This window comes from Colius striatus, chromosome 4 (assembly GCF_028858725.1).
Source record: "Colius striatus isolate bColStr4 chromosome 4, bColStr4.1.hap1, whole genome shotgun sequence".
In the NCBI taxonomy this organism is placed as follows: Eukaryota; Metazoa; Chordata; class Aves; order Coliiformes; family Coliidae; genus Colius; species Colius striatus.
This window is the reverse complement of record NC_084762.1, coordinates 1,116,832-1,134,888: the sequence shown is the minus strand read 5'-3', so window position 1 is coordinate 1,134,888 and position 18,057 is coordinate 1,116,832. Positions and strand designations below refer to the sequence as shown.

Genomic DNA, 18,057 nt, shown 5'->3' with positions numbered 1-18,057 from the left:
TTTTTTTACTATCAAGCTACTATCAGGCCTTTGCTTTTTAGTTAATAAAACCATAGTGAGGCAACTCATAAAGAAAGGGAGTCCTACATTGTCCACACATTGTAGGCAGCACAGGTGCGTGGCTGCAGCTTTTATCTACGCAAGCATCTGAAGTCACTCACCCTGTCTCACTAGTACCTGGCTACTGGCACTGCTTCTCAGCAGGGCCACTCTTACACATGCCTGCCCACTCTCTCTGGGCTGATGCAGATGTACTTTTATGGGATCAGATGCACATGTACTGTTTTATGCAAGAACAGCCTCCAGGTAGATGGAAGCCTTGCGCACACATCTCAGCCTATCATCTCGGGCAGCACCATTACCTGATTAGAAAGGGCTTTCCAGCTAACTCATTTGCTAAATGCTTCTCAACAGCTATTAAACTATTAGGTTATTCAGCATGCATTGATGAGACAGAAGATGATAGATGGCAGCTTGGTGCACACATGGGTAAGGTGGGCAAGAGGAGCAGCAGGTAGGGGAGGGCATTAGGGCTGCGCTGGTGCACAAGACAGGCATTAGGTTGCTTTCCAAAGCAAAGTGGAAAATCTTTAAAAGGCATGAGCCACACTCTGTCACAACATCCTTAGGAAACCCTGCAATGTTGAGAAAGACAAGTCAGGTCCTGTGGCACACTTGCACAGCACCCAGGCTGCACTGCCCAAGGCTTTCCATGTCACTTGTCACACATGTAAAAATGCACTGGGGTAAGGTCTGTTTAGATGATGCAGCACAACATGGCATTGCCAGGGCTGCCACCACTCCTGTGCTGCTGCTGAGAGGAGTCTAGGGAAGCAGGGGCTGTGGGTGTGGGTCCCAACACTCCATCCCTGGCAGTGGTGTGGGAACCACTGAGGGAACAGGCTGCCAGGAGGGCATCCCTACTGCACCAGTCCTACCCCTAGATCTGCCCTCTCCAGAGAGGCGTTTGGAGACATCTCTGCTCTGACATGTCTTTGTCCTCAGAGACAGGTGCAGTTCCTCCCACAGTCAGCAAAACACATCCTCACCTGTGCATTTCACCTCCAGCAGCCACCAGCACCACGTCCTCTTTAGGATCAATCGCTGGGCCAGGTTAATAATGATGATCAGTACTCGAGGAGAACAAAAATAAGCATCTTCTGTAATCCAGCCCATGTAATTCTAAACCCCGCTCTCCATCACACAAGTTTTACCTTTTGGCTTTTAAGCTAATTGGAAGATCCTAAAGCCCCAGGCTGCTAACGTATGCATGTGAAATCACTGGCAAACATGGGAAAGAGACCTCAAAATGCTCACGCAAGGGGTTCGCTCGGTGGCTGAAACTACAGGCTGGATTCTGTCACCTGAAGAGCAATATGTGAGAAAGGAGGGACTGCCTAAAGAAACTTCATGCCCTGGGAGTTCACTATTATGGGTGACCACTGCTGCATAGTCACACATGGCCAGGAGCTTCTGTCTAGCGCTCATTCACCCCTGTGTGTCACAGGGACATCACGCAGGCAATGCTCCTGCTGGGCCTGTCCTTTGAGGATGGAGCAGTGGGCAGCGGGGCAGATTTGCCTGCAAGGATGGAGATGAGCGTGTCTGCAGCCGGTGTGGCTGGTGATGCGTCGGCAGCAGCAGGGAGCGTGGGCAGCTCCCGTGGGCACACAGCGACTGCCTGCTGGAAGAGCCCATAGTGTACAAAAGAGCACTTGTGAGTGTGGCACGGACCTAAGGCGGGCCTGGGCATCCCGCACTCCTGCTGACTTCCATGCTCCCTCCTCCAGCCCGCCAGCTGCCCTCCGTGGCCCTGCTGCCATCATGCTGCTGCAGGCTGGGATCCTGTCCCAGCCCCAGGCGCTGAGTCTGGCCCTGTGTCCCAGCCACCCCCAAACTGCCACCAGTTAGCACACGTGGCTTTGCTAATAATTTTGACAGCTCCGAGCATGAAAATCCAACGAATCCTCAAGAGGTGAGAGGAGTCCAGATTCGATCCCGACAAGCCGTGCTGTGTGTGACACGGAGCAGCTGCGCTTCGCACCTGCACTTCATGGCTTTCTGCTAAGGCAGTCGCTGTCACCTTTGAACCCACAAAGTGAGCTGTGGGCGGGAGAGCTGAGGTGAAACAGAGGCACGGCTGCTCAGTGCCATCACTAGAAAACTGCTGAGTGTACTCATCTGGAGGGCAGGCGGGAGCTAATTTTAGAGCAGGGGCAGGAAGCAAGGAGGATGCTGATAGCAAGGTGCAGTGGGCACCGCTCACTCGCTCCAGAGCACACCAACAGCTTCATGTTCGCACTGTCGGGCTCCAAACAACACCAAGGCACATCTACTCTGACAGGCTGGCTCCCAGCGTAGCTCCAGACCCACGGATCCCAGCAACCTCCATCCCACCAAGCCACTTGCCTATGTGGCCAGGGTTCCAGAGGAGCTCAGAGCCCTGTTGGCTTGAGCCAGGCGGCCAAGAAGCTGCAAGAGAAGCTGTCTCAGGGAGTGACGGCCGTGCACTCGGAAACCTGGCCCTACAGGTGGCAAAACACACCCCAGAATAAAAGTTGCCCAGCATATCAACATCGTTTCAATAAACACTAGAGGTAGTGAAATGATTTTTTAATCACGCTTGGCAATTAAGAAGCCCGACAGAAACAGAAACCGGAAACGCTTCATCATCAGCTCTGCAAAGGCACACTTCTCATTCCAGTAAAAGAAACAAAGCAACTTTCCTTCTTCCGCCTTACCAAGTATTTCCTAGACAAACTCGCCTGCCTTTCTTGGTCAGACATCACTGCTTGTCTAAATAAAATGAAATCTTTTCTGTGTTCACCGTTCCTTATGTCAATACTCATGAGATCACAGAGATCACAGCCAGCCTTCGCTCCTATCTGCGAAAAGGAAGTTCTTGAACACGTTTCCTCTATTTTGATGTACCTACTTAAAAGAAATCTGAATAAACAGAGTTGTAACCCTTATCATTCTGTGTGTTGCTTACAGTCTTCTGAGCTGGAGAACTCCTTCAGCTTTCTTAGCAGATGAAAGCACAGGACTTGGAACCACAGCATACACGTCTGGTTGCTTGTGTGCTTCTTCAGCCCTTCCAGATTACTTTATACCTCAAATGCTACCAGTTAAGTCTAGTGGTCTCAGAAGACTATTCCTGCTGGCTGAAACTCAGATATGGGCCGATGGTGTGGCAAATTGACAGAAACCAAAGAACACACAGTCACCCACAGAAATGAAAGCAGCGCTCTTCTAGAGGGCGGGGATCCCAAATGCAGGTTCACCAATGGTTTTGCCAAATGTTGTGCTGCACAGAGCGGAGCCACATCACACACCTGCACCGAGCTGCAGCAGCGGAGGGACCTCAAAAGCCCAACGTCCAGGAGTCTGCTCATTGTCCCGCTGCAGCGTCCAGTCCTGCGCCTTCCTCCTCACACTGATGGGTCGTGGCGATGCAGAACATAGCAGTACTTACCACATGCACTGCAGGAATTCACCTGTGCCAGAATGGTATGGAAACTACTTCTGTTTCGGTGCCAGAATGTCTAGGGAGGAGTCTCCAGAGCCTATAGGCTCCGGGAAAAAATGATGTGCAATTGCTCAGTAATGCGTAATATTGAAGCAATACTACAAGAAAATGACAATACAGTCATTTGTGTACAATATAAGCTCATACAGGACTGAGGGATTGCTCAAATTCAGCAGAATAGTCAATCAAAGTTTCAATTAGATTATGGGTACTTAGGTTTACAGTCTGTTCCAAGTCCAAGACTTCAGAGAGCCCGTTTCCCAGCGCTCGGCTCTCACTCGTGAAGCCTGTACTTTCTGCTTTGTTTTGTTATTGAAAATTTCCATTTACAGAGCAGTGAGATCTTCTTTTTTTTTCTTTCTGAGGCAGAAACTTGTCTTCATCAAGTAAGTCCCTGCTCTGCAAAACGCTTCAGCCTCAGGGAGGAAAAGGGCAATCCTGCAGCATGGGAGGAGGAACGGCAGCCGTGTGCGGGGCAGGAGCTGCACATCACAGAGCCGCGCTCCATGGAGACGCTGTGGGACCGTCCACGGCAGGCTGTGGGAGCGAGGCCACATGTCTCTGCATCCACTGGCTGTTTTCTCCTAGGGAAGGAGGAGAAACAGGAGCTACAGGAAGAAACCCCAAGCCTACAGCTCTGCGGTTGGGGTGGGAGCCGCACGGCCAGCCCTGAGCACGGCCAGCAGCCTCATGCAGTGGTTAGCCTTTGGTCCAGCTTTGGCACAGTCCAGTTGAGCTTTACAATATCTGCCTAATGGGCACCAAGCAGCTTTTAAAAGGTCTCTCACATGGACATACCCACAAAACCATGGCAGGCACCAAAACATCACCATTTTGACTAGTCTGAAAGCACGCACAGAGAAGCAGCTTACAGCTTACCATCTGATTTGTGTAAAACCACATCTTACACTTGATGATCACTCTGACATTTGCTTGTCAAAAACCTACACCTTCTGTGTCTGTGGGATTTGTTTAAACAAGAGACAAAGTCCATATCTCCTTTCCATTTCTGACACGGGTCACACAGTGGTTGTTGACTCGAGTATGCTTTTCTTCACGAGCTAAACCTTGCTTTCCTACAATGTCATGAAACGTTAAAAAATGTTGTGACCGAAATCCAATAAAGCAGAACATCCTAAAATGACTCCTAGAAACACATCAGTGTGAACAACCCGGTCATCGTGCATGGTTTCTGAACATGTCGTCAGGGTGATCGTACCCATCTTCGAAAGGCACGATAAGAACAACCACCAGCAACATAAGGGCAAAACCTTACAGCTACAACACAGGCACAATAAAAACATTCTATACTGCTCACTCCAGTCCAGGAGCACATTCACTCTTACATTCACCATTATGAGAGAGTTTGCAAAGAACAGATATGCACATACACGGGTATATTAAGAGAACATGAGTGGAGAACCCAACAGGAAGGGGGGAAAGCGCATTTACAGTGTTTTCTTTCAGGTTTCTCTACACTGAAACAAAAAGACCTCACACAAATTTAAATCAGCACAGCAGACTAAAAGATTCCCAATGCTTTGAACAATTACCGTAATTAAAGATGTCTTTGCGGAATAAAGCCTAGGCTGGTTCTCTGCTACCTGACACCAGATAGATCTTCCCCTCTCTTCACATCAAATGAAACATCATACGTTTCAAAGTCAGAATGATGGCAGCATACACCAACTTTGCAGCTGTGAATACTGTTCCCATGTTTTAGAATAAAAAGGTAAAAAGGGCCTAAGTAAAACCTGGAGGAAAGATGCTTCTTAATACATCACAGTTAACAAAGGCATGTATTTGAAATACTTAAGAGGATAACTCAGGTGGCAAGGCAATGCTTGTTGGGCTCTACAACAGATTTTTGTTGCTGAAAAGTGTGGTGCAAGAGAATAACAACTCTTTTTCTTTCCAATTTAACAGATGAACAGTCTTTAAAGATACACAAACATGCCCAGTGGGGATGAAGTTTGCATAAGTAGGCTGGTTCAGTGAAGCATAGCTACGCAGCACATATGCAATAAGCAGTCAGTTGCCCATGTCAGGCTTCCTGTACTCCTGTTTGATATTTTAAGCCCTGATAAAAGTCTGGGGCCCATGCAAGCTAACTGGGTGAAATTCCAAACGTGGGTTTTATGGGATTTCACCTGCAGAAAGTTGGCAGGTCTCTTCAAGTCACGTGACACGACTCAAGTATTGCTTGGTGGGAACTTCCCTCAGAAGGACTATTTTCACTTGGAAAGTCTACAGAAAAGCATGAATCTAATCATAGTTCTAGTTCCTTTTCCTTCCAAAGCAACAACAACAAAACAACTACCCTTTTTTCCTACTTTCCCAAAAAAAGCATTCACAGAAAAAGAGTCATTTCACAGTTTAAAAAAAATCTACATTTACTTGCTATTCAAACCTTCATCCAAGCCTGCCTGGAATTCAGGTAGTATGGGTGACTTGACTGGCCCTTCACAGGTATCGATTTCAGCTTAGAAACCCCTGCTGGTACCCGTGTTTCTGAGCACTCCCTGCCCCTGATGCATTCTGCATGGCGCGCTCTGCTCCCCTTCTGCACTGCTCCACTGCTTGCACCCCGTGCGACACAGCCAGGTGCAGGATGGCTGGGAGGAGAACCCCTCACCACCTCCAGCTCACCGCCCAGCACTCCTACAATGCTGTGGTGCCGATTCAGAAGCATGACTCAAACGCAGTGTACCCTCTGGGACCACAAAGTCAGAGCGAGGTCTGACAGCAGCAGAGCAGAGGAGCTCGGCATGCTCACAGCTTGTGGCCGCTGCCCATGTGGGTTTGTGCTGGGGCTCTTCAGCTCCCAACAGCAGAAAAAAGTCTCTGCCACCAATACAAAAGCAAATAATCTGGGCAGCAGAGAGAAAGGCAACTCTCATGGTTTGATTCTCACTCTCATTTTATAGCACCAGGCTACTAAAGCATTATGAGAACCACAAATCTTTCCAAGTAATCACAATTATCTCTCATTTTTACAAGCTGAGTTAAGGAATGTATTTTGTTACCATTAGCAGGAAGATAGGTGAAGAGCTGGTACTGGCTCCTCTTTCTCTTTCCATTGCAGACGTAGAAGTTGACCTGTACGGGGCTGGTAATTCTCTGATTGCGGAAAGGTGGTATCTCAACCACCAAGGAATTCTGCAAAAGCAACAAATCAGAAAGTCAAGGCACGGCCGAGGCTGTGGAGCTGTGCAGCAGTGTTCGCATGTTCATCCTGGGAAGGAGCACCTGGACTCGCAAGGAGGAACACAACTCTCTGCAGGGGAACTGGAGGGCTTTGTGGGCAGGGATGGCCTCCCACCACCCCCAGCATCTGTGCTGAAGACTCCAGAAGGAGGGAAATTTAGCAAGGCTCAGGTCTTTACCAAATCACTGGTCTTCACCTCTTCCCTTTGGACAGCAAACCTGGTACTGAATATGGGCAAGGCTGTATCCCTCCTGCCTCTGCTAAGAATCTTGGGTCACAGCCTAACGGTGGTCTCTAACTCTGCAGCAGCAAGCACAGTTGCCTGTCCAGCAGGCCATGCCCAGCATCATCTCACCCTGACATGACTCCCTTTGAACGGAGAACTGGCACAGGCATATTGATTATTCAAATCTTTCTGTTTTCAGCAGTAAAATGGCTTCTCACCCAACAACTCAGGAAGCTTTAAGCACGCTAGCTTCTGTGGATGGGAGACCTTGCAAGAACACCTACTGCTACGAGAGGAGGGGCTGGAGAGAGTGCAGATCATCTTCCACTGCCAGAAACCAAATGCTCCAGCACGGGGCTACGGAACGACTTAGCTGCTGGGGCATCAGCTTACACAAAAGTAGGGTGAAATCTGCTATGGCCATCAAAATCTCCCTGGGCACTTTTGGAAAGAATAAACAGGAATGCTCATCTTAGCATTTGGCCTGCACCCAGCTGAGGTCTTTAAATTGTTTTCCTGCACATCCCCAGCAGGTTTGCAGCGAGCAAACCGCTGCACATCCCTGAAGAAGTGGAACAGTGGCCGTATTCCCCACTTGCAATCATGGCTGAGGGAGACACACTTCTCCAGCCACGGGGCCGAGCTCCTGTGAGGAGACTCACATTTCTGCCGAAGGCAGACAAAAGCCAAGGAAAACGATCAGAAGTTGCTCTGGGAGCAGAGGGAAGAACTGACCCAGCAAGACAGAAGATGAGCAGATGGGGCTGGCCCATCCCGGACAATGAAAAACTATTTTCCAAGCGGTCTCTCCTCCTTTCGGGATCACTTCCAGCAGAAGAGCTGTGCCCCACGCTCCCATTACAGGCAGATTTCCAGGAGGGGAGGCCTAACTACTTGTTCTGTTTCAGTGGGGAGACGCAGTGCCAAAGCTTTGGAAATCCCTCTTTAGTAACAGTGCTGGAGAAGGCAATATATGTATTTTTCATCTCGATGTTAAAATATTTAAGGCAGACTTACTGGCTTGCACATTTCTTTGTCGGTTTTGGCTTCCATTTCCCACACATGGTGACCATCTAAAAGACAAAAGAAAAAGATATCTAGTTCTGTCCTTTTTTCCTCTCCCAAGCCTACAAAAGAATGACTTTTGCAAAAAAAACCCAAACCAGCCCAAGCCTCTTTGGAAGGGCACTGTGTATGAAAACCAGCTCTGAAAATGCACTGCCCAGGCGCCGCCCAACCAGGAGGCCATCTGGATAACCCGCCACGGGATTCCACTTTGCTTCCTGGAAGGAGGGAACCACAATCCAAAGCACATGATGGACACCACGTTAGGAGGAGAGCCACCAGCAGTTTATTCTGTCACTTCTGTCTGGACAAAATATGCAACCTTAGCTTCCCAAACTCTCAGACAAAAATACTGCCACCTTTGAGGCCTTTTGATCAGCACCTATGCAGTAAGTCACACTCAGCATTAATATTAAACAAAACAAAACAAGCAGTATTAAGGAAGTTCCTCAGCCACACAGTATTTCTTTTTAATATATCCTAGTCTGGCTTGTCATAAATCTGCTGCTTGGATCAAAAGGCAAGGCCAGGGACTGGCAAACACAGCTTTTGATTCGGTTTGGAAGTCGGTTTAGCTCAGCTACAGTGGTTTCCATCTACAGTTCTCTGGAGCTGCTTCCAGTGGTGTGCTGGGTCCTCCTGATTCAAGGGATTTCTGTTTTCAAGCAAGTACAGATTTAAACAACAGCTATCGCTTGTGCTGGGGACCCATCTCTTGGAAGAAACTGGTTTTCTCAGGTTGTTTTTCCCGTGCCTCACTGATACAGAAGTCACTGGTCAATAACACCTTTCCTTGCAGTTTCAAAACTCAACAGCAAAGAAATTGGGAAAATAACACGAAACGTAAGGTTTCCACTCTTCAGGCCTAGACAAACACATCCGTGTCCAAAAGGCCACCAGCAGGCTGCTGGCTGAGCCGGGCAGCGGAGCACAGGCAGCCTCCTGAGACCCACCACTGTCAGATGGCACTGGAAAGAAAGGGAAACTGGGACTCCAGGTCATCTCTTGTGTATTTATTGCAGCACTGGGACATGCAGATGCTAACATCAGTTACTCTGAACTTCATCACGCAGACGTGGGCTTGCCTTGGCAAAACAGCTCTCGGCAAGGTGACAGAGTGAATGCACTTTTTCTTCTCCTCGCCTCCACGGCCAGGATGGAGGTGACGCATTCAAGACTGCCAGATTTATTACAAATGCCTGTAAATAACATTTCTGTGTAGGGCTGTCCTGCTGTGAGAGGAATGCTGCCGCGGGACTGGCCCTGGCCACTGGCTCCCATCCCTAACCCCTTGCTTTCTAACGTATGGAACCAAGCACAACGTGAAAGCTGCAGCAACAGCGAGCAGCGGATTTGGCAGGTCTTTCTGTAGGAAACAATTAGCAGATCTACCCTGAAATTCTTTCTTCCTTCGTTTTAAATGGTGACGCTGGGAAAGGAATCCCTTGAATGGGTAGTGCCACGTTCGGCCGGGAGGGGAGGGGGAGCAGCCAGGCCGTGCTCCAGGCTCCCTACCGATGCCTCCGGACAGCGCCAGGGCTGACGCAGGCTCCTCGGCAGGACTGGCCACCGCTTCACAATTTATCCAACAGATGCTTCCCCCGAGCTGTCAGTAGAAAAACCCCGACTGAAGTTTGGCAAGCCGGGGCACATCCCTCGTCTGGGAGCTGCCTCCTCCCTATAAAGCCCTCACAGCATTCCCTTCCCGCCCACCCCCCAATTAACGCCACCGGCTGTAAAAGGAGCACGACACGGACACTACTGCACCTTCTGCAGAGCCTACAGGCTCCTGCTTTGCGAGAGTCTGGTGGTGAGGTTTAGAGAAAGCTACAGACATCCAGACTAGTAGTTAACACGTGTTCAATTTGCCTTTGTAAACGGATTACCAGAAGTTCAGGTTTTTTGCCGTGTTTAATTTCTGCTCTGCAAGACGAATGATCTGATTCAGGTTTCTGGTTTTTGTTTCCTGACGATACCTCAGTAAAATTCAAAACGACTCCGTCTCTAGCTAATCTTTCAATTACTCCATGCAGCACTGCCTTCATGTGCCTTTGAAACTTTTACGATGACAAAGAGAGTTTGTTCAGAAGTATTTTAAATGCTGTAATCTAAACTATTAGGAAAATAAAAATCTAGAGCCGTGGCTCGTCTTTGGAAGCTAATAAGAACAATATGGGTTTCGCTCCAAGAAACTCCCTCGAGACTGTCCAGACCGTTGCTGCTCAGAGACGGAGGGGAAGGGGAAGAGAGGGAAGAAGCAGGGAATAGACAACTCATTAACAGCTAGTGACATTTCATTTAGCAAAAACACAGGGAGGAAAAGTTGTTATGGAGCAAGGGACAAAAAAAAAAGAGAGAGAGAAGAAAGAAAAAAGACAATTGCTCATATTACGTCTGGTGAACCAAGAGGGAAATCTCAACGCCCACGGACTGGGACCAGCTCCAGCAGGGAAACCTTAGACCACTACGTCAACCTCTTACAGTAAACATGTTTTGCAGGTTTATACAGTTCAGCTGACATATTTTGTTCTTTATAAAAAGAGAAAGGCCTGACGGCTCCAGAAGGGTCTGTGGGAGCACGGAGCAGCACGGCTGCGCCGGGCAGAGGGCTGCAGTGGCAGTGCCCGTGGGCCGGGGAGCCCGTGGAGCGGGCGGGATGCCGCCTCCGTCAGCGTGTGCCGCAGCAGCCAGCGCCGCTCCGCCACAAAAGTTTCCATTGTACGCCTGCCACATCTGCAGCAGCCCGCCCGCTCCCGGCCCGAGGCAACTCCCTCCTGGCCGCCTGCCAACCAAAGTACACCAGAGCAATTTATACCTTTCCAAAATGCAAATAATTCAAATTACAGACATAACACAAAGCTGAAGCAGACACATTTCAGGCATTCCCGTTAAAGTTTACTCTCTGGAATTACCGTACCCAAATGGGCAGTTGTTACGCAGGGAGGGGGGGAGACGGAGGCAGGAGAGGAAGGAGAGGAGGAGGCAGGGAGGAAAAGGGAGAAAACGGCTCTTCCAAAGGCCTTATTTCATTCCCTCTCATTTCGCTATTTACTTTTACCAAGCAATAAGAAACGTCGCCTCCAAACCAAATGCCTGGCTTTGTTTCGGCGTTTTTAAGATTTATAATGCAATATCTCAAACAGAAAGGCATCTTTTTATGCAGCTAAAAAGTTGTGTCAAGGTAATATACCGGGTTGGTTTGATTTTTTTACGAAAGAGAGACTGCAAAGAAGAAATAACCCGCGTGCAGAAGCAGAGGGGTGTGCACAGCCCCGCTGCCCTGGCCGCTGCCAGCAGCGCTTCACCCAGCAGAGCCAAGGCTCCGCACGGGGACTGGTGCCAAGGGCTGGAAGAAGGACCCTCGAGTCCCTCCTCCTGGGAAGAGGCAGGGCAGGAGCAGGCAGTGCCAGGGGAGTGAGGAACCCCGCGTTCCGCAGCGTCTCTCCGCCTGCCCGCCGCACTGACAGGTGGCCTCAGCCGCCAGCCCGAGGCACCAGGTTTTGTCAGGAAGCCTGACATTTACAGACCCATCGCTGCTATTTATAGCCAGCCCAGCCTCGGGTGCACTCCAGCGCTCCTGCTCCCAGCGCCGTGACACCGGGAGCACCTGGGACTGCTCCTGAGGAAAACCCATCCGTGCCGCTGCCGTGCCATGCGCAGAGCAGGAACACCCCCGAACACAGCTGGAGGCTGAATGGGCCTTTGTAGTCTGCTCTTATCAGCCGCACGCTCAGGCCAGAGGAAACTGCGCACAAGTCCAGAAGTAAAAATACTACAATTCATCAGGGAATTCCCTGCAGCATGAGTCACCCAGCGGCTTCCCCACCACACCCAGCTACAAGATTTCCACATAAAAAGGCACCACAGAGGCCTGTTTTAACACAGAAGCGGCGCTAGAAGGGAGTTGTGTAAATCTGGCGACATCAGTTACTCGCACATAAAGCCTGGCAGACCACCACATACGGATTTTCTCCACGCAAGAGCAACACAAAGAGCCGTATGGACTTTCCAAAAGCTGTTCTCTAATGTCTTCCCCTCTTTGCCGCCCTTCAGAACAGATCTCCCAGGGTTTCCAGGGCTGGGTTTACCTTTGTACCCCAGGGAACTGCAGGCATAGGACCAAGGGTTGACAAGCTTGCAACAGTCAAACCACCAGCCCAACTTTTGTTACAGACTGATAGAGGGCAGAAAGGGGAAAGAATATGCAGGACCAAAAAAACCCACCCCACACCTAGGAAGTCAGGAGGGTATAACACTGGCAACCACTTAAACCTTGCCTCCACAAAACGGGCATAACGGGAGCGGTCAGATACACTGAAGTGATTTCCCTTCAATACAGGAGGTTAAAACAGTCTGTATTCTTTAGTAATCCTGTGTTCACTTGAGAAGAACAGACATTATCTAGGATTTCCCTGCCTGTACAGTGAGTACATTTTGCACTCCTCCAGCCTGCTGCTCCACAGAGTTTGATGGTGCTGGCTGGACTGTAAATCTGTATTTACATTCATACAGTGCAAGATGGTGAGACTAGCTCTGCCCTCCCAAAGGAACCCACTACTTGATTAATGTGTTGTGAGATTACCTGAAACAATAACACCTATATTACAGGCCAGATTACTTTAACATGCCCACAACAGGCAAGGGCACAGATGCAATGCAGAATGATTATACAGCGTAATTGTAAGGTGCTCTGCAAGCACTGTCTGCCGTGCTAGTTGGCCCTGTTAATGCATATTCCAGTCCCTCAGGAGAGAAGCACTTGCAAGTTCTCAATTTGCACCCCAGCCCCTTTTCCCTGGGAAGTACACTCACGGTGCTGAGACGAGTGATCTCTGAACACGTCCGGCAGGGAAGGATGGGTTTCCAGAGGATGAAGGCTAAGGCGACGTCTCGTCATTCAGAGTCATGCAGTTTTGTGCAGAGAGGCTATCAGCTGCCAGCAAAGGGCAGGTTGGGCCAGGTCTGCACCCGGGCTGACAAGGAGAAGGCGGCTGTGGGGCTCGGAGGAGAGCGCTGGCCACACGCAGCCTCGCCTGCCAGCACATGTGCAGCAGCGTGGTCGAACCGCTGCCGGGTTTCCCTCCGCAGGCAGCGGCCATTCCCATCTGGGGATGCCACAAGGAGCTGGGGCACTTTGCTAGGCTAGTCTGGCAGACAGCTTGCTGAGAACATTCCACCAGTCAGACTCCAGCAAGCCCAGTAATCTGTGGGTGGGAGTCTGTGCCCGTGTTTATGCACCAGTGTACATTTTAAAGGCATTTACAAGAGACACGCTACAAGGATGAACCAACATCAGCCAAGGCGTCTGCCATGGAAGACACAGGGAAGATGGAGCAGGAAGAGAGCAAGAAAACATTCAGAGTGAGCAGACATTAAGTATCTGCGATGTGAGTGGTCAGGACCTTGCTTTCGACTGCCTTGGTGGCACCTCACCCTCCTGAGGTCTGTCGTCTCTTCGCTCTGTGAGAGGCCAGATGTTTCCCAGTCCTGCGGGTGCCCAGAGCCACCTGAGAGCAGCTCCACCTCCTGCCTGCTGCCAGGCACCTTGTCCCTGGTTGCCTCTCCAGCCACCTCCCTCTCCCTTTTGCTCTTCCACCACTTTTGCTGCAAGACCACACAGCTGGTCTGACTTTCGCCTACTTTATTTGCCTCCTCTTTGCCAGGAAGACCCCCAGCTGCTCTCTGCCCTCCTCACAGCCTACTGTCTTGCTACAGAGACTCGCCCCATAGCTTTTGTTCCACATCCCTGTCGTGTCTTCTGGCAACCATTAGTCCATGTGCAGTTCATGCACAACAGACCTATTTGTATTTCCACATCAAAGCTGCTCTATTTGTTTGTGTCTCCTCATAAGCATTTTTGCAGCATATGGGTTTTGTTCATTCCTTCAGCTATACAATTTTGCAGTATTGAGCTGAACATTATGTAGACCTTGGCACGTCTGTCACGCATACGATGCTCTCAAGTTACTTTTTCTCTCTTTTTTGACCCTAAATTAGCAATAAAAGAGTCACATAGCAACCAGGTGGTAAAAAGCCAGCACAAGCTGTATCTTACAGTACCTTGGCATCTGTGCCAGATGTGTGCAGCCTCACTAAGTGCCCAGCTGGGCAAGACAAAAGCTGAAGGACTCCCTCTGCCTAAACGGTGAGCCTCTCTGGCAGCTTTGACCACAGGCAGTCTAACATACTTCACTGTTGTGAGTTCAAGTGTTTGCAAATGAACTGCAGGTTTATCCGGGTAATTACCAGGAGGCGCTGTGCTGACAACTGACTGGCTGGGGCTCATTTTCAGCCAAAACCATTGGAACAATGTGCCAGATGCTATTTCCAGCAGAATGGAAGCTGGTTATGCAATTTGTGCTCCCTGGCACCTCCCCCTATTGAAATTACAGTTGTTCTGATGGTTTTATTTAATAACTCTCAGTAATTCCAGGTCTAAGGCAATCAATTTCCAAGTAAAACTGCAGCTTGACATCCCTGCAAAATCTCCGTAGAGCAGGCGGGTGGAACAAGCACACCCAGCACAGCCGCTCACCAGCACTCCTGACAGCATTTCACTCTGGTTTTGGTTGCATTCGTGTCATCTCCTTGTCTTCATGATTTTACTGTCCTCTGGGAATCCCTCATAGGCTGAACCTGTGACTTTGCAGCTGAAACTGAGTAAAATATTCCTGGTCCATCTTTTTCAGTCCAGTCTGTCTCATATTTTCTCAGAGGCTGTGGGAGTAACAAACCTCACAGCCAGATTAAATCAAGCTCCAAATTTTCCTTCCATGAACAATTCTTTTCCTCTGCTCCTTCTGTGCTTGATGCCAACACCACCACCTGTATTTTAGCTACTCCTACTTCTTTCTCATCTTAAATCCAAATACTTTCAATTCTTCCTTCTTGATCATTTTTTAAGACACAAGCTCTTCATTTTATCTCTATGGCCACAACTCATTTGCCAGGGACATCCCACTATGGCAACCCCTCATGACTTTTAGCAGAGTCTAAACAGTGGCCTTTTGAACAGCACTTTTATTTTTCCCTTCTCATGGCCTCCCTCATGTTTCTTTTCCTTTTTCTCTTGTCCAAGAAGGTTGAGCTCAATCTTAGAGGTCCTTCCTCCTCTTCTTGACATCAACTTCTCTGCAACAGGGCACACCTTGGAACTGTCTTTTCTTATTCCTCTCCTAAATGTCATTGTACTTTCTTTCACATTGCTCTTGAAGGTGTAATCTTAGTTCTTAGAAGACCTAAAGGGAACTTGTTCCTCTCCTTTCAGCGCTTTCCCCATTTCCTCTGATGCCCACCTGAGATATATCCCTGTCTTTACCTTGACCCATCAGCGTTTCAAACCAATTCTCTTCCCTCTGTTCTGTCAAGGAGCAGGGAGTGAGAGAGCAGCTTGGTGGGCACCTAGCAGGCAACCAAAGTCAACCCACTACACTCCTCTCCCGTCTTTAGGCACTGATTGCTGCATTAGACGCTCAGCTTTCTGGTCAGGGCTGTGGATTCCTGTGTGTATGGACAGAGGGTTCTACTGAACAGCAACAGTAAAAACTATCTGAGATCTTGCATGGGTTACAAAAGTTTACAGACAAAGCCTCGATTGCACAGACACAGCTGCTTGAAGCCACACAGCCTGGCAAAGAGGTGAAATAGTAACCTTTAAGCATTCAGTCACAGTTTTGGTAATAATTAAAAAGGTACAGGATTACTCAGACAAGTGACTTTAGAGACCATATGGTTACTGTGCCTTTCTCTACTGTCCGCAGCAAGTGCCTGTGATTGATTGATCTCGTCCTTCGCTGCGAGAGCAACCCCCTGGCTGAGGTTTGCTGCTGCTGATAGCACCTCCTGCGTATGGCTGCTGTCCTGCTCTGCCTTTGCCATCCCCTCGACTGAACAGCCAGGAAAAACTGAAACGTGCTGACATTTCCTACACGCCCCATCACTGCTCCCATGTGCTCGTGAAAGGGTTCCACCATCAAATGACTCCAACATTTGATGACACTACTTGCCCAAGGATATCTATTTCTGGGCAGTGGCCAGGAACCCCTTCAGCTATCAATACATCTCTAGGAAATAGGTTCAAGTGACCTTCACACGAACTCTGTGCTCCCAACTTGTATGCCTTTGAAGTTTCCAGTTTATCTAGGCTCCAGAGTTTTTCAGCTCGCTCTGCATGAGTCAGTGTGCAGCAGCTCGCTGCCAACTGGAACGGGTGGCCTGCACTCGGATAAACAGGCGCATAAAAACAAAATTAGGTGGTATCTGTCCATCTGACTAGAGGGGGAAAGGGAGTTTTGCCGCTTGCTTATTTATTATGTGAGCTACAGTATGATTACCAGTGTGAAACGTGACCCCTTTTTGGCCACTTGCCCCCAAAACTGTGACTGCTACTGGCAATGGAAAGAGCAATGGAAAGATCTCTGAGAATGTAAGATCTTTTACCAGATGGAGCTCTGCCAAGACTCAGGTCACCCGTCTCCCCGTCACATCGCATCACGTCAAAACAGACTCCAACCCCTGAGCTCCAAAGCGTAGCTGAGTCAAACCAAGAAGCCCACATGCTTCCCCATGCATCCGTTCCATCCACATGCCACTCAAGTGTTTGGGCAACAGATCATTTTCCAGAACTTTTTATAAGTTCTCCTGGAGCTAAAATACTGAACTCGGGTCACCTGCCATACGACAAGGTAACTTTTCCTCACACCACACACGGGAAACAGAACTGAATCTCTTGGACTGACGTTTGTACCTTAATGCAGCAACTCACTGATTCTAATCTTTGCCAGAGATAGTGACATTTGAGAAGAACAAAAGACCCGTGAACCATTTGAGTGGACACTTGAATTCATCCAGCTTCCTTCTTTTCCATATCACATTTACTTTGTGCAAGCATTTGGCTGACCAAGCTTGACCACACGTCTAACAGGAGGCAAACTGTCAGTTTCCCCATCTGAAACACTTACAGAAAAGTGTGATTTCCTTTGGCATATACCCCAGAAAACTTGGTGATTTCACCCAGCTATCTTTCATCTGCTGCAATACAACTACTGCCATGCCACGTCAGCACCATCATGTTCTCAGAGCAAGACCTGAGAGCAGGGAAGAGGAGCAGGTTTGAAAAATCCACTTAAGGAGAGAAAAACAACAGCAGAAAAGTTTTTTAAGATAAGAACAACAAGAGAAGGTCAATTCTGGTCAATTCAGACCAGTCTGAAGCAATTGCTAAGTCTGAAAAACTCTAATTGTTTGGAAATATTCAAACAGATAAAATCCCTGGAAGAAATGATGCTTGGGTGCTGTTTATTTCTCTGTCTTTCAGGAAATTGAGTTTCAAAGGCTTTGGGCACAATAGCTGAGGATATTATGCAATTGGGTTACAGAGTGCGTAGGTGCTGGGATCACTGTTGATTTGAAGACTGAGTAATTAACAACACATTCAAAACTACAGAAGTCTGTAAGCCTGGAGTTACTCAGAGATGCAGCCTTACAAACTGTGAACTCTGTTAACATCCCTTAAAGACAGACATGCATCTTCAGGGAGGGGCATCTGTCTTAAGGAAGCTCAAATGCGGGCCTTTGACCAAGACAAGATGGCCCTCAGCATGAACAAAATGTCCAAGTCACTGCTGTCTGAGAAATACATCTCGTGGAGAAGCTGGGTGTTACATTTCTGCCTTTTTGCTCTTCCCTTGAGCTCTGGTCACTAAGCACAAAACCAAAGAAACAGGCTTGGAACCAGTGGAAACCCAACTGAATGATAACTAATAATAACACACCGAATGGCCATTTCTTCCCATCGATTGCAACTTGCTAATAACAAAGAGTTCAGTCAGCTTAACCTGATATCTTAGGTATGTCTAGATTTGGCCAAATCTGTGAAGTCCAGAAATACTTGAGCTAGTTCCAGTATCAAAACCATTGTAGCTACAGGAGCAAGGAGCAATTTTTGGGCAAGGAGCACTGTTCAGGGTAGATTAACTCTTTTATAACTTAGTGCAAGACTCTTTCTAAATCCCAAAATGTCTTGTGCAA

General features: G+C 48.6%; 1 protein-coding gene across 3 annotated transcripts in view; it reads right to left on the bottom strand.

Annotated features, from left to right (window-relative positions):
• The window catches only part of NFATC1 (nuclear factor of activated T cells 1), a 105,282-nt gene that overhangs the window by 36,402 nt on the left and 50,823 nt on the right, over positions 1 to 18,057 (bottom strand). For all 3 annotated transcript variants that reach the window (XM_061995611.1, XM_061995612.1, XM_061995613.1), the window contains exons 7-8: positions 7,981 to 8,036; positions 6,556 to 6,688 (exon numbers count right to left, since the gene is read on the bottom strand). In XM_061995611.1, coding sequence (XP_061851595.1) covers positions 6,556 to 6,688; positions 7,981 to 8,036 — 189 coding nt within the window. The remainder of the gene's footprint in view (positions 1 to 6,555; positions 6,689 to 7,980; positions 8,037 to 18,057) is intronic.